This window comes from Onychostruthus taczanowskii, unplaced genomic scaffold, assembly GCF_017590055.1.
Source record: "Onychostruthus taczanowskii isolate IOZ18803 unplaced genomic scaffold, ASM1759005v1 scaffold16, whole genome shotgun sequence".
NCBI classification, from domain to species: domain Eukaryota; kingdom Metazoa; phylum Chordata; class Aves; order Passeriformes; family Passeridae; genus Onychostruthus; species Onychostruthus taczanowskii.
In genome coordinates, this window is record NW_024498795.1 from 10719884 (window position 1) to 10741070 (window position 21187).

The window sequence follows — 21187 nt, forward strand, 5'->3', positions numbered from 1 at the left end:
CACTGCTCTTTTGCTGATGTTTAGATGACTGCTTACTTGAAATAGATTATACATACTACTATTGGTCTCATCCAATCCTTAAGCAGATATGGAGAAAACAGATTTTTGAAGAACAGAAATAACATGTTCTCAGAACGCTGGACTCCACTCATTTCTTCACTGCTTTTGATGCAACACAGAATATCCAGTCTATTACTCTGAAAACAGAATAAATGCCAGAGTTAGAGCAGTTCTGCAGATGTCGTCATCCACGTGACACTGAAGTTACAGGTGCACTTATACTCACCTCTTGACGTTTAATATCCAAGCCCAGGAGACTCACGAAGCAAGTGACTTGAAGAATAAAGTCTATGAGCACAGCCATTCCAGCAAACAGGGAGAACGTGCGAACCGCTGGCATCGTAGACAGTGTCCCTGGAGGAAGTGACCCAGTTTGTTTAGAGAGTTCCCTTCTCCTAGAAATGCACGAGCATTTTCTAGACAAACATCCAGTTTAAGTGGTAGCCTTATAGCAGGACAAAGAGCCTTTCTTTCCAGAGCAAAGGAAACAGCCCATACAAGCTTGGCTACAGCTGCTGTCTTTGACCTATTTAAAAGCACTGAGGCTGTGCAAAGGAGTGACTAGTTCTAAGCTATTTCTCAATTCCAAATTTAGGTGCAGACTGTGTAATAGGGCAGTTAAGAGGTGCTGTCAGGCAACATCTTGCTTCAATATTAAGCCACTCCAATGCAAGTTGATCCAATGACAAATTACTCTGCAGGTAAACAAAGCCGTTATGAAGAAGGCCAAATTAAACTTGTAGGGCAACAAAAGATTTACTTCTAAAACTTATAAAGTGAGCCTCAAACATAAGTCTGTCATAGAAGCATTTTTCCAACCAGTGGGCATTTTGTCAAGATGAATAAACACCATATAGGAGTTCATACACCTTGGTATTTGATCTATTCCGAAGGTCAAATTCAGACTTGTCAGTCACTGCAAGTCAGTAAAAATCTTCAGTCTTTCAGGCTGAAAAGCTTAACAGATTCAGAAATAGATCTTATAAATTATGCCAGACTCCTAAAGTAATCCAGTGCCTATCCCCAGCAGTTTAACTTGATATTAACAATGAACAACTAAGTTAAACAGCCTCTACAAATTCTTATTTTGCTTTTATATTTTTGTATTGCATTTATTCTTGAAACATGCAGTTATGATAAGGCCCTTATCTTAAAATATTAAAGGCGTCTTACCAAGAAAGAATGCCACAGTCTCTGAAAAGGATGAGAGAAACATACTGGGTGCTACATCTCCCAAGACTCTGCCAATCTGTTTATCCAGAGTTTCACCCTGAAGGCGTTCATCTCTCTGTTTTAAGGCAATAATTTATTATTAGGAATCATGCAATTTATAAAGCTATTTCATATGGCTTCAAAAAACCTGAAACTTTAAAATACCCTAAGCTATCTTTTGTTGTTTCCACTGCATTAACAATAGTCAGATAAAAACCACCTAAGACTCTCTAAAACAAGAGCAGCCTGAACATTACTTGCTGTCTTGCTTCAAATTTAAAATATAGTACTAAGTTCAGTATTTCAGATAAAACTACATGTTTGACAGAGGCAGTACCAGTTTCAGTGGGTTATTGAATCTGTCAAATTAAAAAGCTTGTTACCCACTAAGACTTAGTGTCAGAAGCTCCTAGTCTTAAGCATATAGTTTAGTTCATGACTACTGCTTACAATAAGTTTCAGTTACAAGTGATCAAAATACCAGTTGAGTTCTACAACTATTTTGATATCAAGCAGCAATATGCAAAATGCAGAGACATAAATTAGGGTTTTTTTGTGAAGGTAGAAGGTACACAGATTCTTAGCTCTCTTCCACTCTCACAAAATATCTTGTGAGTCCAGAGCTGCTCACATTGACCTGAGCATTGGAACAAAGAAGACTTCCTGCTCCAAGTTTACAGCCTCCAAAAATGACAGGCACGTTTAGAAGAGCAAGAATAAATACCTGAAGTGTCTGAACCATAATGAAAATGTTGTCCACTCCAATAGCCAGCACCAAGAAAGGAATTACTTCTATCACAATCAGTGTCAGTGGGATTCCAAAGTAGCTGAAAATGCCTATAGAACATGCTACTGAGCTCAGTACAATCAGAATTCCTGCAATGCCCAGAGAGATCTTCGAATCCACCTAAAAAAAGTTGTACTGAACATGAGCCAAACAAGCATCATCCCACAGAATAGATTACTGCAAAGGCAAAAGCCATATTCTAACATTTAGTCTAAGTAGCAGAAAACTTTTCAGAGTTTTTTTGAAGATCCAGGTATTAATAAAGAATTATCAACCTTGAAGCTGCATGTCTTAAAGCTGATGTTAACTGAACATCAAGTGAAAGAACTCAGCTGAGACTACGAAATACACATGAAATGTCTAGCAGAAAAACAATGCTCCCCCTAACTCCTGTCCATGAAGGACTCAATGCTCTAACAAAAAATTGAACATCAGCATTCTGAAAAAATAGTTAATATCAGCAAGCTCTAGCTTTAGTCTTCATAGCAATGAAAACTATACACATACCAGCAGTCTTCTACAGCTCTGGATATGTCCCAAAGCTATCGAGATGTAGACGAACATCACAATATAGCTTATCAACACAACGCTAACATCGCTGTTGCTTTCGCGGTTGATCTCATCCTCAATACTCCGCTCAGCAGAAAACGATATTGTTAAGTTTGAATTATTGTAGTTCTTCATAAAGTTAATAAATCTAAAAAAAAACCCAAGAGGTTGATCACACTTTAAAAGGATAAAACATCTTCCACTAGAAATACCTGAGAGCCAGTTAATGGCAAATTTACATTGTGTGGTACAAGAGTACCCTGTGGCCAGACAGTAGTTTGAGGGGACCTTTCTCAGTTTTAAAAGAGGCACAGGCTACACATACCTAAAATTCCACTTTAAGAACTAGAAATACACTACTTTGAAATACTTTCCATGCTCTCTCCAGCATTTGAGGACAAATAGGTACCTTACATGAGCTATTTCAAACTCTAAGCACAGTCTCCCTCAAAGCTAGACGTAGGAATACACACATAAAAGATGACTGCAGCTTGCTTACAGTACTGGAACAATTTATTAGCCCTTGTTTCAGTTCCCCAACTTGGGAGGTGCTTGTGACACAGGCAGATGCTCGTCATACTTTTATTTTGTCACAAACTTTCTAGTACAGTAGTTTCTATCTGAACTGACAGCCAGAGCAGCTGGCCTGTGGAAGCTAGCTCTTCAAGGTGGCAAGAGGGGACAAAAGGCTTAGATGTTCATCTGGATGACATTTTTAAAAATTAAAGGTAAAGAACTACAGCATCAGGCTCGACCTTTTTACCCATCGGTAATGGTCCAGTAAACTAAAGAGTCTACCTGTGTAATTCTAGCCACAACAAAATAAATCCTTTCTGAAGTTACTTATTGGCAAGTACTACTGGGCTAGATGTCACTAAGAGGACTAGAACCTCTGTCTCAAAGCAAATTAAGTGTGCCAGACAAACTGAAGGTCTTATGACCATCATAGTCTGGTTTTAACCAGTTTTGCTGCCTCTAGAAACATCCCTGTAGTTATACTGAAAAACTGTCAATACAGTGCAGGTGGGGTTTTTTATCAACATTTAAAGCTGCTTTAAGTCATGTATGCATTTCAGAACAGGAAGACTACTTACTCTTTTTCCCATGCCAAGGCTTTCATCAGCTTTTTTGAGTCATTGTAGTAGTTGTTGACAGGAAAAGTAATAACAAGAGCTGTAGCATTATTATAGTTATCATCTATAGAAGAAATAAAAAGTTTGGCATTAAAAAAATGGAACTTACATTCTAGTATAGCAAATACAAATAAGTTTAAAATTAGCATTGTCCAAAGCAATCCCATCCCTACAACTCCACTGAACACCACTGAGTTCTCAAACATACTACTGAAATAAGAACCAAAGCTGATAAGCACTACAGATTGCATTCCAGAGTAATTATTCATTGTTCAACATGCTCATGACACCACAATGTTAAATTGTTGCACAGTTAGACAAAAAGCTACTGTATAACCACTGCTTATGACTTTCCATCTAATGAGAAATGTGGCTTCCTAAACACGGCACCTCTTACATACTTAGATTTTACCCAAAGCAAATACAAATCCCCTGCAGTTTAATAAAGAACTGCTGCCTTTAAGCACTATTTTAGATATATTAAACACAAGTTTAATTAGACAAATTGCTTGAACAAAATCCAGGCTTAAGAGTAATTACGAAAGCATTTCATATGAAAGCATTGTGACCACTTTAATCTATTCTTAACTGCTTTGTCAGATCAGTAACAAAACTTTATTCTAACTCAAAGGAAAATACACATACATCCCAGCATGTCAACCTGAGCTGCTTCATGTCTTTATCTTTCACCAGGGCCAAAGCAGACCAAACATTTGTCCTGTTGACAATATGTTCCAATTACAGATTGCTTGCATTCTGCACTTCCAGAGCAGTCTGCCTCCAATCCCAGCACTAGTCTACTCAAAACACCCTTACATACTGAAAGTTTAACAAGACTCCAGTTTCTCTGGACTGCATTTAAACAGCTGTGTTAAACGAGAAAGCACCTTTAGCACCAAGAACAGCCCTCTAAGTATGTACTCTCAGACTTATACCGCAGTAGTGTTTTGCCACTCACCATCATATCCTCCCAACACCAGCCAGGGAAATACAGGTCCACCAAATGTTCCTAAGCAGGGATCGTGAAGCAAGCTTGTATCATTCAGTGATGCTGGAGCCCTAAAGAGATCACCAGCAATAACTGTTAGCTTCTGCGTGACAGCTGAGGCACAGCACAAAACAGTAAAAAGCTGTTGTGTTACAACTGAAAATCAAGACAAACAAGACAAGACTGCTAGTAGTACACTGGCCTTGTGCTACATTTGCTTTGAATTTAAACACAGTTTTAAAGGTGTCTGCCTTATAGCCTTTAAGACAAGAAGTACCTTTTAACCAACTGAACTACAAACTAAAGAGAAAGCTTAGAAACTGATGTTCTATTCAGAATTCTTCAGAAACATTGAAACATGTTTAAGGTAAACCAGAGCCAGCATTCACACCAAACCAAGCTGAACTGGCAACTTGATTAAAAAACATGCAATTGTACTGCTCACCGAACACAGTATAAGAAGTGAGTGTGGTAATCAGCATAGACAAAGAACTCATCCCCAACAGTGTGATCCAGAACAGAATGGCTGTTCTGAAAGTAGTTGAGTACACTCAGGATAGTGCAGTTGTTGTTGTAGGGAGCAAGAGGAGCCAGGCAAATGTCCTTCAGCATTACAGTCTCATTGTCATAAGAAGCAGTTATGTTGACAATAGCATCCTGCAAATCCAGTACCTTTAAAAAAAACAAACCATAGTTGAAGAGTGGCACAAGCACTCCCCTTGCAAGACACGACTTAAGTGCACACTATATTCTTGTGAGTTCCCAGAGACAGACGGACAAATCCATAGAAGCACACTACAAAAACATTATTTCTTTGTTCATACTATAAACAGAGACTTAGGTTGCAAGTGTCTCTCTAACAGAAAGGTTTTCAGAAAAAAGCTTTTATAGTAAAGCTGTGATTTTTAATAAGAATATCTAGTGACCGTTTTGATGGATACATAACATTGCAGGTGGAAGCCAACTCCATGTGGTTATACCTGTTAAGTATGCTTAGATCTTTGCTCTTGGAAACTCCCAATTACCTGATGGAGAATATCTTTGGTAAGGGGAGGCCCAAAAGGTACATCTTCTCCTGATGGGTATGGTGAGTAGGTGTCTGGGTGGCTCTTTGGTGCTTGAATAATAACTTGTTCAGTACGGAAGAAAGGTCCAAAGTGCGTGTCAAAGTATTCCTTCTCCTTGCGGGCTTGGCTGCTTGGGGCTGACCAGAGATCTACAGGATTTGTAGTTGCTTTAATATATACAAAGCCTGAGCAGCACATTGCAATGAAGACCACAGAGAAGAGAATAACAGGACGTGGATTTCTGACACAGAAAGCCCCCCATGACGTAAATGTCATCCTCAGACCATTCTCAAACCTTTCACCAAGCCTTTCACCACAGGTAATGCTTCCTGCAAGAGCAAGAAAAACAGGAAATATTTGAGAAGTCAGTTAAGTAGCATTTTCTCGGAGTCCACTCAGAAAGATGAAATTTTATTGTTTGTAGGAAGCACCAGAAGCTATGTCTCCACTGACAGTCAGATTGTGGGACCAATCCCTGACTGAAGCCAAGGGGCATAAAACATCTTGTACCTATGTTGCCCCTTGTAATGTAAGGTTGTGTTTGACAGCAGCAGGTGTAGCAAATAAAGTTAAAATACCTATATAAACAATAAAACAAGCTACCTCAGCTGGTACACAAGTTACAGTACAGTTCTTTCCTAGCATGCTTTAAATGGATATATGGATGAGTCAAAACATGACCAAACTGATTTTAGTATCATGTTGTCCTCCCTATATTCCTACAACAAAGCTCTCCAGACCTTGCTTGGAGCTTAGCTAGATCCATGAGGGGTGTATCCAGGGCTTTCAGCATCCACTAAAATAGGGGTAAGTACTAGTCTAAAAGAAGAGAGATGCTGGTCAAAAGGCTGAAAGCCCTCTCAGAATGGACTTTCAGCCTAAAAAAGCTAAAACTCCAGAGCCTATCCATAGGAAATACATGTACTTAAGCTGAGTTTGTAATAAACCTATACTGTTACCCAAGACATACCATTGTCACGGTGGGAATTCACAGAAAAGGCTACATTGCTGTCAATTGGGGTGTACTCCGAGACAAAGTGCCGCCTCCTGCAAGGCAAGAAGCTGTGTTATCCTGCTTGTCCAAAAAGGCATCTCTACTGTTTGTACTGTCAGCTATCTTAAGAAACTTTTTCAGCTTATATCAAGCACAGATTATTTACGCACATTTAGAAGATCACTAGCGATAACAGCACAGAGAATTTCTTTAAATTGATTCTAAGTTGATATTTGCAGGAGATTTTTACATTTGAAATATGAACCAGGTATTTCAAACATTTCATTTCATGATGCCCACTAAGGTAAGGCTGCTGAACATATCAAATTGTCATACCCCCTATCCTTTTCCAAGCAGACTTAATTCTTATTATAGAGGAATTTCAGTTTTCTGGTTCTAACTGAACAACCATAGAATCAGAGTGGTTTAGGTTGGAAGCAAATCTTAAAGATCATCTAATTCCAACTCCCCTGCCATGAACAGGGACACCTTCATTAGATCAGTTCACATAGAGCCCGTTAAGGCTGGCCTTGAGCACCTCCACAACCAGGAAGTGCACAACCTCTTCCACTGTTTAAATACCCCTATAGTACAGAATTTGTTTTTTAAGATCTAACCCACATCTACTCTCCCTCAGCTTAGGACCATTGCCCCTTGTCCTGTCATTACATATCACCGTAAGAAGTCCCTCTCCAGCTCTCTTGTAGTCCCCCTTTAGGTACCAGAAGGTGCTGTAAGGAATTCCTAGAGCCTTTTCTTCTCCAGGCTGAACAGCCCCAATTCTCTTAGCCTGTCTTCATAGGAGAGGTGCTCCAGCCATGTGATCAAGGGTGATATGCCATAATTACCAAAAGCTCAGCTTTCATTTAGTTTTTTTCAAAATAGGAGACTAGGAAAAAGTATTCATGACTTAATTTGCATGTCGTGTTATGAATGTGTGTTTTCCCAGACTTCTGCATACTTAGTTATGGAAGTTGAAGAATAGTGTATGTGATTCTGTAGCAAAAAGTATTCATGACTTAATTTGCAATATGCCGTGTTATGAATGTGTGTTTTCCCAGACTTCTGCATACTTAGTTATGGAAGTTGAAGAATAGTGTATGTGATTCTGTAGCTAGGAATGCTATGACACATGTGCATCAACTAAACCAACTTCTGCAATCACTTTCTACCAGGTGGTTTTAACTGTTAAAATATTTTTGTAAGTATATGTGGTATCTGCTACAGAGCATAACTTTTGGTTGGCTGAAGTTGTCAAGACATAAATATCTGACCAGGGCAAAGAAGTTCTCAGGGATAACAAGTGACTTGCAGAACTCAGCGTTTTGGATGCTTTACCTGTAACACCAGACTCCAAAAACTAGTGCAAAAAATATGAGTAGAAAGCCCATGTATGAGATCCACATGATGACATACACAGCATCCAAACCGAACAATAGCCAAGGAGGAGGCAATGGAGGGGGTTGAGGTTTTGGACCACAGACAATTGAACAGTCCTGACAGCTGCATGGTCCTGTTGAATCATCCATGGACTCATTACAGCCTTTGGTAGCATTATTCATAGGGTTCATTCCATGGACAGGAACATCTATGACAAAGCACAAGTTGCAGAGCCAGTTTACCACCAGGAAAAATTCAGACCTTCCCAGTTACGGGAGCTGACCCTTTTTATGAAAGCCCACAGCCCCTGTGCAGAGCAGCATTTCTTGGTCTTACAGATGAAGAATCCACTGCCTTTTCCACAGCAGGTACCAACTATTTACAGTTGTCTAATAATTAAATGACTGGTCAGGTCTATAACACTTTGATCTGTAAAAGTAATAAGCACATACTTCTATCATCCCTATATAGCAATGATATGTCATCCCTCTTATCAATTCAGATTGTGAAATGTGTAGCAATTTCCTGTTAATGAAATGGATGAGGGTATTGTCCATTTCCCAAGGAATACAAGCAGCCAGTTACCTAGGTTCAGTCTATCACAGAGTTTTAGAAATTTCTACGGTAAGAAGCTGCATAGAAAAAATTCCAAAGTATGGTTCCCAAGTAAAAATAAAAAAAAAAAAGTAAGTTAATCTCACATTGCTTTGAAAGCCTCTGACTGCAGACTTTCATTGCTGGGCAGCTGTTTAACAATCAATGCTCTAGCCATAGCACCCAGCCTTCAACAGGAGTTTCAAAGGCAAGGACTATTCAGTTTCTTACCTGAAAAGATTGGAATTATGCTGAAAGGAGTTTGTCCATTGTCTTTACTAAACATGTACTCAATCCAGTTGGTTGCATTGCAGTCCTTGACATCCTTCCCACACAGCAATCCCAGTGCTTTAACATTGCTTGATGGAGCCTCCACATCTTTGCAGGCATTGTACATTGCTGGGAAGAGTCATAAAACCAATGTTACAATTTGAGTAAGCATTCCAAGTATTTCCAATATTACAGACTCCCCAAGTTCCAAGAACATACTCAAAGTTTTCAAGTAGAAACATCTCAGGAACGTTAGTGAACCAATGCTTTTAGTTGTATTTATAGTATTCAAGATTGCAATGCTTTGTTACAGCTACCTTGCTCTGAGAAAGCCACTTAAATCTGCATTATGCTAGAACCTACTTTTCTGCTTGACAGAAACATTACCTAATTTATTTTCAGGGAAAGCTATGAAAAGCATTTAAGGTACTTTCAACTTGTAGGCCGTATATGACTTTCAAGTGTCTCAATTTTATTAAAGTTTACTGCAAAAAGCATAAAAAGAATGAATTAATGCTTTAAGCTTGCTACAAAATCAAAATACAACCCAAATGTATTGTTCTCTAAAAACATCTGATTTGACAAAGGACTAAACAGTCCTTTTCAAGATTGAGTACCTCTTAGAGAACCATCATAGTACACTGTGTACAAACTCTACTATCACGCTTGCCAGACTGTTTTAGTATCAGGAAGACTTTGGACATTCAATACTTGGCAACAACTTTATTTTTCTGAAGTTGTAGCCATCAGGGTTATCAGCTATTAACTGTTTGTATAGATGTTCATCCTCAGCTGAACCTTTAAAGCATTGTTATTTAACAGTGTCAGTGTAATGTCCGCTGCCCAGGCAGAAGTTAAGTGTTCCATAAGTTTTACGGGGGACCTACTGTTACCTATGTGATGACTCAAACTTCAAAAAGACAGTCAAAGAGATGTTTCCCCCTCCAAATTCTTTCTGAAAAAGCACTGGTCTTGTTACCTGGACAAAAACCAAGGTAAATTAACAAAGTGTTTACTCACCATTTGCAAATCGATCTCCAATGAAGTACTGCAGCTCTGTAATGCTACTTTTGTTCTCTTTTAAAACAGGATCATAGTAAGGTATGGTGCTTGTAACATTCAAAAAGTCAGCCTGATTTGGACTACAAGTCAGTTCACAGAAGAGGTTTATCAAGTTGTAAAAACATGATGGACATCTGGAAGGAAAGCCAATGAACAGCAATCAGATTAAGAGGTAAAGGTGCTATGTAGGTCAAGTCATATATGCCTTGCAAATATAAACATTCTGCTCAGAGCAGCAGAAAAAAATATTTAAATTCTGTAAGATTTTAATCAGCAATACAAACGTTGTTGATGCTACAGATGAACAACTTTAAGCACCATAAATTGCTAATAAACTTGCCTGCCTCAAATAGAAGATTTAAACAATTTTACTGGAATTGGAAGAAAAACTTAACTGTTGCTAGTAGAAAGACTTCTTAGACTTCTTAATGTCTTAGTTAAAACAAGACCAAATGCTACTTTGTTACCCTCTTCTGCAGGTTTCATTAGACAAAGTACCTAGATAAGCTAAGGGAATGTTTATTCTTACCAGCTAAATCAATCCAGACTGCAAGTAGTTGTTTCAGGACATTACAGCCTGCTGCTATGGATAAAAAAGTCACTCCAGCAGCTTGCTCCAATAATCCTTTAAATGAAATTACCATTTTTTCTCTTTTTCTACAGTCTACTTGAAGACAAGTGCTTTGTTATTCTGTTATAAAATTAGTTGCTTTGCCATTCATTAGCATACCTGGAGAGAAACTGAAGAGGCAGCTGCAAGTTATTTTTCAAAGTCTGAAGCTGATGAACATCACAGCAAGTGCTAACATTGCCAAAGAATAAACCTGGACAGAGTTCCTTAACAAAAACCAAAAAACAAACAACACTGAGATCAAGAGGGAAGGAATAAAAAGCATGTTTAAGATTTCAGAACTCATTAACATCATGGGTTCTGCGTCAGCATATTTCAGAACACAGTAGCTGTTGCTGTGGGAGACGCATAGGAGAAAAACAGTCCAGCAAACAAGATTTTTGTTTAGAGACTGCAGAGAAGGATCACTTTTTTCACTTCTTTTATTCAAGGCAGCACTTCCTTTTGCAAAGCTCCTTCAGATGATCTTTAGTCACCAGGGTCTATATATAGAATGATAATGGCATTTGAGAGCCTATTGGTAAGAGGACAACACATGTTTATCCAAGTTGAAAGTACTCCTGCAGCTTATCCTCTAGTACTCCTTCTGGATAGTATCAGATTTTAAAGTCTCAGAAGGCAAGCCTCTGATAAAACCACTGATTACCTGGAAGAGCTGCTTCACGTTCAGTTTGTAGAAGGGACAAATGCATTTAACGCAAGTATGACTGATAGTAACATACAAGAACTGCACATTAAGTCTTCAGAAACAATAGACAACAGCAGTTAGCTCACCTACATATTTAATGAAGTCACTGCTGTCATCAGCCTAACCATTGTTTAACTCTGTAGTTATTTCACTCTTTAAAGCTTTGAACTATCAGAAGGCAAATGTGGCAATATGCTGTGTTGTACATGAAATATATAAACTATTTTGACTGTGGTTTCATTTTGGCAGCTGAAGCCAAAGTAAGGAAATACAGTCGGTCACTAGGCACAGCTAATTTTGCCCAAATTTGCTCCATTTGAACAAGTATCAGTTAGCACCTTCCTTTATCAGGAATGATCATCTGAAGGAAAAATAGTTTAGTCTTGTCCTTTAGAGATCAGAAGGGCATAACTGTGGAACACATCTTGGTAAAGTCTTCAAAAAAGCCATCTGAATAAAGAGTAGTCAAACCAGTGAGGAAAATATGCAAGAAAGTGAACAAATCCTATATTTAAGGTTTTGTCTGTGACAGCCTCTAATCACATTTTGGAGACTTCTTGTACCTCTCTGAAAAGAAACAGAGGTAAATTACCTTAACCTAGTTGGACCTGAGAAATCAGAGATAATCTGTCTACTTTCTCATCAGGTTAGGATGAGACGTCATAGCACAGGTCCAAAAGAACCCAATACAGAATTCTGCTGTTGGAGATTTATTTTTTTAGCAGCAAACCTCCAAGAGAAGCTCACCTGCATTAAGTCATAGCCATCTTCTGGTAGTGCTATTGGTGGCCCATCATAAGCACAGTTGTACCTCTTGTCTCCAGAAGCAACTCCACATTCTCCGTACCAGACACACATTTGTGGAAGTACCTAATCAACAAAATAAGTGATTAACTGCAAAGAAGAGTTGCCAAATACCTCAGCTATTGTAGAATTTATGTGCTAGTACTCCAAAAGCCATTTGCAGTCCCGATCTGATAACTTCCTGCTAATTAAAACATCAGTGTGTACTACATAAAGCACCCATTAACAAAAGCAGGTGTTTTTGACACGGTGCACATCACCACTGATCTTCTGCTCAGCTCCCCATCTTTCCTTGATCATTACAGAAACAGGAGGTGCACAACCTATAGTTAAGATCAAGTATGAGAGTTACTTAAGAAGAACCTAAATCAATGCCTGAAAAACATCTTCAAGTACAAGGTGATTTAGAAAATAATTTGTTCACGCAAGACAACAAAATATTTTTTGGGTTAAACTGTCACATTAGAGCACGAGTCAGTGCACATGAAGAGAAACTCATTGCTTATGTGCAATTTCACTTCCTCCTGTCACCTTCTGATCCTTCATGAAAACTCATTACAGTGACAGATTGAAGAAATAGCAGCACAGAGAGGATTCTGAAACAGAACTTCATAGCTCTGCATCTGCCATACATATGTTGTCACAATCTCAAAGGATGCCCTCCATCACCACTTTCAAGCCTAAGCATGGAACATTTAAATGGGATTACAGTGCTAAGAAAAAAAAGCGAATTTTAAAGATGCTTTAATTTACGGGACTATTGAAAATTCAGAAATTTGTTCTTTATTATGGGTATAAAAGAAATTGAAAAAGGGCAGTGGCACCTTGAAAGCCTTTTATTTTTGTTCAGTGGTACTGACACTGAAACATGTGCGATACTAAGCTAAAATATTTATTCTGAAAATTAAAACATTTAATGCAATAACAAGTTATTTACAGCAAAAGCTTTAATTCAGCTCCAAAGTTTTCCTACCACCTGGGCAGAAAGCAGACTGCACAAACATCTACTACACTTCCGCCAGCTCTGATCAGGAGTTTGCTTAGTACAGTTTGAGAGATAACTGACCTATTTTGATCTCCTGAACAACCTTGACTTAGCATTTTAGAGACACCATATTTTGTTGCTGCAAGGACAGACTGCTGTGCTTTGTGCTTGACCATGAATAGCATTGTTTACCGACCAGAGAGGCCCCGAAAGGCTGTCCTGACACTACCCAAGAGCTACCCAGAAACACAGTGCCTCCATAACACTTGTTGTGCTGAACAACACTGACAGTTCTTTAAAAAGTACATCAGTAGTTGGTTTATCAGGGACAATAATCATCATCAATTTACCCAACCCAAGACTTGTTTCCTCTTTCCCTTAGCCAGGGCAACATAGGCCAATTCAAAGTTACTCACTGCAAGCCAGGTCTAAAAGTCAGTTTAAGTGCCACTCATCTAGATCACCATTTCATTTGTCTATTCTAGCACATCTTCTAGTTAAACTCACAACCAGCTGTTAAGTATTACCATGTTCTATGATACAAGCTAGATAACACCCTTTAAGATTGCACTTATAAACCCTTATAATGTTTAACACCAGTACAAGCCAAAAAGTCAAACTTCCATAACTTGTAGACTATTTCTCAAAATCCCATTGTAAATTTGTTCATGCATCAAGTTAATCTAAGAAGTTAATACTACTGTCATGCAAATTTAGAAGTCAACATCTTCAACTCTTCTTCCTCACACCTATATGCCCCAGTTTTAACAGCAAACAATCTCCTAGCATTGAAAATGGTTCTGCTGTTTGTACCAGCATCAGAAGTGAACTGTCTCTTCAAGAGGAAGCACAGATTCACTACTGTGAATTCACAGATTCTTACAAAAGGGCAAGGAATTTGGGGATGCTTTGCAATGCCCGTGAGAAAAGGATTAGTTATTTCTTCAGTATCAGGCTGGCTTCCGTATTTAGTCTAGAATGGTTTGTAAGCATTCTTTCTAAAAAACACTTTCTGTGCCTCATTACATCTTGTTATCTAACACCTCTTATTTTTTAAAACACACAAATCCATCAACCTACTCCTTAGAAAAATACTTTGTTTCTTCCAGACTGGAATGTGTGGGAAACCTGGTAATGCAGTTACCAGTTACAATAAACTTATCAGGGCACCTCTTGCCCAGAAAAGCTTGAGTAAATTTCAGCTACCATGTCAGTCTGACTGATGTTCAATTGTTTTAAAAACATTATCTGTGTTTCAAGGCAGCAATTCCTTGGTTATAGCTACATGGATACAAAACAAAATACAATCTGTCATATGTTTATAAATTTACCTACAAGGCTTTCTGTCATCATTTTCAGGACAGAACATAAAACAACTTACTTGCACATGACACTTGGTAATGTACCAAAAGATATCTAGCTAAACACAAAAGAAAAATAAAGCAAGACAAAGTTTGGCCTAATATTAGTTTCCATTTGAATTTGGATAAAGAATTTCAAATCACATTTCTGAAGTTCCACAGCAATAAAACACACAATGGAAAAAATAATGTTTGCCACTCAAACTTTCAGCCTATTTAAGAAAAGCTAAACAGATCAGCTGCTTTAAACTATTAGAAGAGCACTTGGGCCTAGAACTGCAAGTCTGAATACTCTGTTTCAGTATTAACACCAAGAACACAGTTTCAGAAACAGCTTAAGAGTTTACATTTATGCCATTACCTAGCAGGATTTCACTAAATAAAAGTGTAAGTTTGTCCCCTGAACCAATAAGCTTTGGAGATGCTTGATTTACAGTGGTCAAACCAAGTCAATAAGCTTAAAAACCACCAAATCATTATGCATAAATAGTCTAAACTGAACAACACAGCTTTTGAACATTAACAAGTTAATAGCCTGCTTACCACTGAGTCAGCCCCAAAATACAGGAGAGGACTGGTCTCCTATGGCTGAGGCAGCATTCAGGGATACAAGTAACTACGTAACTACTCCACTACCACAGATAAGATAGAGCTGACAGTTCTTCCCTCTGAAAACCCTCTAGTAAAAGCTAGATTAAGTTAGAGTAAGACAAGCACTTTGCTCTTTCCATTCTTTCAGAAGAATGCTCCTATGTGGGTAGGGTGAGATAGGGATGACTAAGTGTGGTTGTAAATAAGTCATGGTTAACGAAGCTGCTGCTTGCAGAGTCAGACTTTTAGGTCAGATAATTGTTCACCCGGGCATTAAGTTTCTTAAGTGGGTGAAAGCCTAGACCCAAAAGTAACAGGCAAATGCTGTGTTGAACCCAACTGCCTTCTAAACAAGGCAAAATACTTAAAATACTCCATAAATAACAGAGGGCTAGTTCATGGTTTGGGGTTTTTTTCTGTATGTTTTCCTTTTAAGATCATGTGACTAACTACTTCATATATTAAAATGGGACTTTCCTAAGTATTTCATAAAGCAACAGCAACATAACTTTAGATAAAGGCTGTTCCTTCCTGCCGCTAGCACATCTTAGAAACCACTTGTCAGTACACTAACACCAACCCTCAGTACATCCTCAGAGTTCAGAAAACTGTATTCCTATTTCTGGCAGGCTTAGTCTGTTTGAAGAGAAATTTCACCTCAAGCCGAGACTCTAGGAGCCCTTATGAAGAACTTGCACATGAGCAAGTATGGGCATTCTACAAAAGTTCTGTTAAGAGTTTTCTGGTTCCCAAGCACTGTCATTCATTTGTAATAGAACCAGTGTTCCAACAGATTACAAACACATTTAATTCAGCCCATGTTTCTTCAACTGCAGGTTGAAACAAACCGATAGATTTTGATGTTTCCAGCAGCATTCACCACCACCAATGAATACATAGCTGTTAAGGAGACAAAGAACAATGATGATGCTGTACACAGAAACAGCAACTGTTCGTGGTGTTACAAATACCAGATGACAAGTGAACACTGTTTGATTCTTCACATTAGGATTACTAATGTATGGAAAAGGCAAGAGCATCAGATACAGCTGTTTCCCTTTCCTTCATCTAGGATGATGCATCTGGGATGATGCAGGGCAAAAAGATCAATCCAGGAAAGAGCACACTCTTCTTCTGCATCCCTTAATATGTGCTATTGCCAGCTAGGTTAAGTTCTAAGGAAACACTACACCACTCTTAATAAATGGGTGGTGTATGGGTGAAGACTGGTTTATGGAAACAGGTGACCAGATCAAATTCAGAGATCTGCCCCAGAAGTTGCATATTACCTCATGACCCTTCCTGTGGGGGAAAGAGGTGCATGGACTAAAGGAAACCTCACAGGTTTAGTTCTTATTCTTTGTCTCTTTCAGTAACTTTTTCAGAGCCATGCCTTATCTGCCAAGCTCCTCCTGTTCCTTTGCTCACCAGCCTGTTTCCTTTCAGATGGAAAAATCATTACTACTCCTAGCCAGGCAAAGTAAGCCACAGTTCTGGAGTTACCTAAGAGCATTTCAGATGCCTCAGTAACGTCAGTCAAGTAGGAAGAGAAAGCTGCAGTAACAGTAATAATCCTGTATCTATGGGGACAAGCTGATGTTACATGCAAGGGTGCATACATGATCAGGAAGCGCAGGGCCCGCAGCTAGCGCCTGTCTGCAGCTCTGATGTCCTGCAGGTTAATAATAATAATGCTGCACAACACCTGGATTGTTCTGGCTACTGCCCAGCTAGGAACTACTCAGTTCTGCCAGTCACTCCCTTCAGCCATCTCCTTCTAAGGCAGCTTCCTCACCTTCCATCCCGAAAGGCTGAACAAGTCACTCCTGATTTTCCAGGAAGTAATTTAGATGAAGTGGTTACTGTCTTGTTCTGGAGCTACACTGCCATCCCTGAAAAGGAAACTGCTCCAAACAGACATTTCAGAACTTCATGTCCAAGGTCAGGTAGCACCACACTGCAGCCATTTGGCATGAGCAGCACTTGTCATTAACACTTTCCCTTGGGATTTCAGAAGATCAAATATAGCTTGGGATCCCAGCTGCTGATAGGAACCCTGTATCCAACTTTGATCAGCCAGTGATTTAATAGCTTGTGTTTTAGTACAATTATACAAAGATCAATTGCAATAGTGGCCATTAATCACACAAATACCATCTAGTGCATTAGAACATTCATAAGAAAACAAAATAGTAATGGATAGCTGGCAGAAATCTTGTACCATGCACTGCTTAGAGTGAAAGATACAGGCTGAACACTTCAAGTTCATTGTGAATACACATGTAGAGGAAAGACTGTGAGCTGAAGGGCCACTCCAGTCCACAGACTGCTTTGAAACAAAAAACATGACATACGGCACTGTGGGTTACAAACATCACAACTGAAAGCACAAAACCATTACACCAGCAGTACACTCGAGGGAGAGAACAGTTTACCTTTACAATGCTTCCATCAGCAAGCATCTAACACTAAATAGGCTCAGCCTAACTGAAGGACCAGCTTCTCTTTGAAAATATCAAGGGTCCTCTTTGCGAAGTGTCAGGCTGTAAATAAGAGTTAATGGCAAAAATTCCCAATAAAACCAGATTCTGCCTTCTTACAGTACATAACTGAGACTTGCATGGTTAGAGTAATTTTGCAATGTTTACTTCGAGGGACCACAAAGCCTCTACAAGGATTCCCCTAAATATTTAGGGAACTTGTTTCAAGTTACTGTAGGTCAGTATCTTCCTGAAAAGGAAAGCATTCTGTCATTTCTTTACCAGCTTAGGACACACCTCATTGCTCCAAGATGATATCTCCCTCCATAAAGGTGCACTGGTTAGCTGTGAAGTATCATTACTTACTCACCAGAAAATCACAAGTCACTACTAACAATCACCTTCTCCAGTGGTAATAGAAGAATGAATTCCTCATTTTATGTTCAAGCTCTTAAAAAAGTTTTTTTGAAGAGGATATGAGAACAGCACATACACAAGATGATAAACTCCTATGTTTAAAAAGGGCTAATCATAAAACTTGACCTAGAAAGTATGTTTTCAACGTAGGTAGAGAGGGAAAGAAAGCCAACCACAAAGGCTTACAAGACACTCCTTGTTTCTCCAGAGGAATGTGGAGTATCCCGCTCCTATCTTGCACTACAGCATAACAAAACATGACTGAGAATAGTGAATGTTTTACCATATTTTCTCCTAAAGCTCCCAAGAGCTTTAGGGCAAGTCCAACATACTCTAGCCCTCGATTTTAAGGAAATACGTAGTCTCACTACTGGCACATGAACAAACAACAGCTCTCACTCCGCACAGATCACTACTTCCAAGAAGCTGTCACCTAGCCTAAGTTACACCCCAAGCAAAGCGAACCAGACACCGACGACATCTGCAAGCCTCTGCCGAGCATGTGACTGCGTGGCCACTCACATGCACTGGGCATTGCATAACCAGGGCACGCCACGGGAGTGCGGCATCCCGGGGGCTGCCGCTGCCGCCTGCGACCGCAGGGGACGGGGACTGGGCAGAGGCTGAAGTTCGCGGGCGCTTCCCGGCGGGCCTGCTGTGCCACCGGCTGACAGCCCCGTCCCGACGGAGACCAGGGGCACGGGAGAAGGGGGGCGAGCCCCAGCGGGACAAGGAGGGGACAGCCCAGTACCTCGCTTCAGCTTCGCGCCGCCCCGAGCCCAGGGGCCTAGCGGGGGACACGGCCGCCTCTATCCAGCCCCGCCGCCTGGGACACTCCCGGGCGCGGGATGCGCAGGGGACACCGCGGCTCCCGCCGCTCCAGGCAACACCCGCGGGATCCCGCAGCCCACCCGCCGCTTCCTCTCCAGCCCACTATGCCGGGAGGCCCGGCATTCCCCACCCCACGGACTCACCTGCACGGGCGACAGAAGAAGGAGGAGGACCAGGAACCCGAGGCCGCCTCGCCCGGGGCTGCCTTGAGGGGTCCCCATGGCGGCGCGGGCTGGAGCGCGGACGACCGGCAGGCGCTGTGGGCAGCAGCACGGAGCAGCAGCGGATGGAAACAGGAGAAAGGCGGCGAGACAACCGCGCCAGCGCAGTCTGGAAGGGCCGCTCTCGCCTACCTGGGCGGAGCCGCCAGCCCCTTCGAGGAGAGGCCGAGGGCCGCCCCAGCGCCGCCGCCAACCGCGACCGCCGGCCCGCCCCCGGCACCGCCTCACCCCGCTCGGCCGAAACAAGAACGCCCTCCTCGATACCACCTCTCCCGTCACCGCCCGCCCAGAAACACCGCCCCTGGCACCGCCTTTCCCGTCACCGCCTTCCCAGAAACACAGCCCCCAGCACCGCCTCCCCAGCACGGCCTGGCCCGGTGGCGGCGGGCGGGGCGTCCATCACGCCACGGCCGCTCCGCTCCGCGGAGGGGAGATGGTCTGTGGGGCCCCGGCGGGAAGCTCGTCCCGGTGTGGGAACGGAGCCGAGCCCCTCCAGGATGGATCATCCCGCCCAAGCTGCGCCGGCAGCCGGGCAGTGGCATCGTCCGCGCGCGGGAGTGCTAATCGCGTAGTTTGTAAATAGCAGAAGTCGCTTAGAAAACCTTCGGATTTGAGAAAAGCGCCTTAATTTGGCTTCAAAGTCGCCGATTCGTTATTTCTGAGGACTCGTCTCGCAGCCCCGCGTGCCGTCGGGGGTGCAGTCCGATGCAATGATCGGGGGCCCGGCCAAGGGCCGCTGTCCGCGGCTGTGGGCTGTGCCCGCTGCGCTCCCGGGTGGCGCTGACACCGAGTGGCCTGACCGCTGTCGCAATCAGCAGTTCTGGGAGTGCTGGCTGCGCTCTGCCAAAGCTGTGTGCTTGTTTGGGCTCTGCTTGTTTGGGATAATTTCGGGACCTGGCTGGGAGGAGGCGCAATAAAAGCAGGGCGTGAGGCATTCCCGTGCATGCAGTCTCTAATTTTCCCACCTGTTTATTGCCTTCCTCGACAGGTAACTCGCATTGCTGTGCTGGATAAAACATGTAATTTAGCTGATATTGCCATCTGCTGACGGAAACGCAGACTAGTCTGGGTGTCAGAGCCAGACTGACGCGGGCTGGCGTGTTGGCCGGCAACCTCCCAGGGGTCGCGTAATCCGACTTTCTGCTGAGAGCAGAACCCGGTTAGAGCAGGTGGCTCAGGGAATTGTCCGGCTGTTAATAGCCTCAGAGATGGAAATTTCACAGCTTCTTTGGACAAACTCTTCCACTGAGTGACCACACTTGGAGCAAAATGTTTTTCTTGTATATTTTCCCATGTTCCATCTGCAGGCTGTTGCCTCTTCTGCTGTCATGGGGCCTGACGGAGGAGAGTGTGACCCCTCCTTCTCCACATCGTCCCGTTTGGTAGCTGCAGTGATTAGTAAGATGTCCCTGCAGCCAGTCCAGCCAGCTTTCTGCTTCGGGCTGAGCAAACACAGCTTCAGCAGTCCTGGCTGTCGGGGTGGCAGTAAAATAGGTTTTGCTATGTCAGTGTCTTTTTTATGTATGTTTCCTTTTTTTTCTTCCTTTTTTTTTTTTTTTTTGGTTGTTGTTTTTTATTCTGTGGAGCCTATACCTGGACACAGCACTCCAGCTGTGGTCTGACATGTCCCGAAGAGAGAAAGAACCCTAACCCTTGACCTACTGACCACCCTCTTGCTGATGATGCAGCTTGCTGACTCATGTTCAGCATTTCGCCCAACCACTCTGTTCTTTCCTTCCAAATTGTTTTCCATCTAGCCACTGCCCAGCTTGTACTTTTCTGTGGGATTACTCCACCCTAAATGCAAGACTTGGCATTTGGCAAGTGCCAAACAAAGCTAGAGTAGTTAAAGTTATATTGTGTTTTAATTTTCATGTAATAAATAATAAATTTATTCAGGACAATGCAGTGTGATCCGAGAATCAGGAGAGCTAGTTCCAGGCACTCCACTTAAGCAGAGAATTCAGTGGGCATAGCTTGCATAGCTGCAAGGTAAAAAAATACAAGAACCTTGTTTCAGTGAAAAAATGCTTGTGAAAAAAATGTGAAGGATAGCAAAACTCACTGAACAGAAATGGTATT

The 21187-nt window shown here is 41.5% G+C and overlaps 1 protein-coding gene across 1 annotated transcript in view; it reads right to left on the reverse strand.

Moving 5' to 3' along the window:
- NPC1 (NPC intracellular cholesterol transporter 1) overlaps positions 1-19456 on the reverse strand; it is a 27234-nt gene extending 7778 nt beyond the window's left edge. Inside the window, exons 1-16 of the mRNA XM_041399322.1 lie at positions 19028-19456; positions 12163-12285; positions 10827-10933; positions 10055-10230; positions 8996-9163; positions 8129-8378; positions 6767-6843; positions 5755-6125; positions 5175-5401; positions 4700-4800; positions 3703-3805; positions 2567-2756; positions 1997-2179; positions 1234-1348; positions 287-414; positions 57-197 (exon numbers count right to left, since the gene is read on the reverse strand). Coding sequence (XP_041255256.1) covers positions 57-197; positions 287-414; positions 1234-1348; positions 1997-2179; positions 2567-2756; positions 3703-3805; positions 4700-4800; positions 5175-5401; positions 5755-6125; positions 6767-6843; positions 8129-8378; positions 8996-9163; positions 10055-10230; positions 10827-10933; positions 12163-12285; positions 19028-19105 — 2538 coding nt within the window. The 5' untranslated portion in view covers positions 19106-19456. The remainder of the gene's footprint in view (positions 1-56; positions 198-286; positions 415-1233; positions 1349-1996; positions 2180-2566; positions 2757-3702; positions 3806-4699; positions 4801-5174; positions 5402-5754; positions 6126-6766; positions 6844-8128; positions 8379-8995; positions 9164-10054; positions 10231-10826; positions 10934-12162; positions 12286-19027) is intronic.
- Between the last annotated feature and the right edge of the window lie 1731 nt (positions 19457-21187).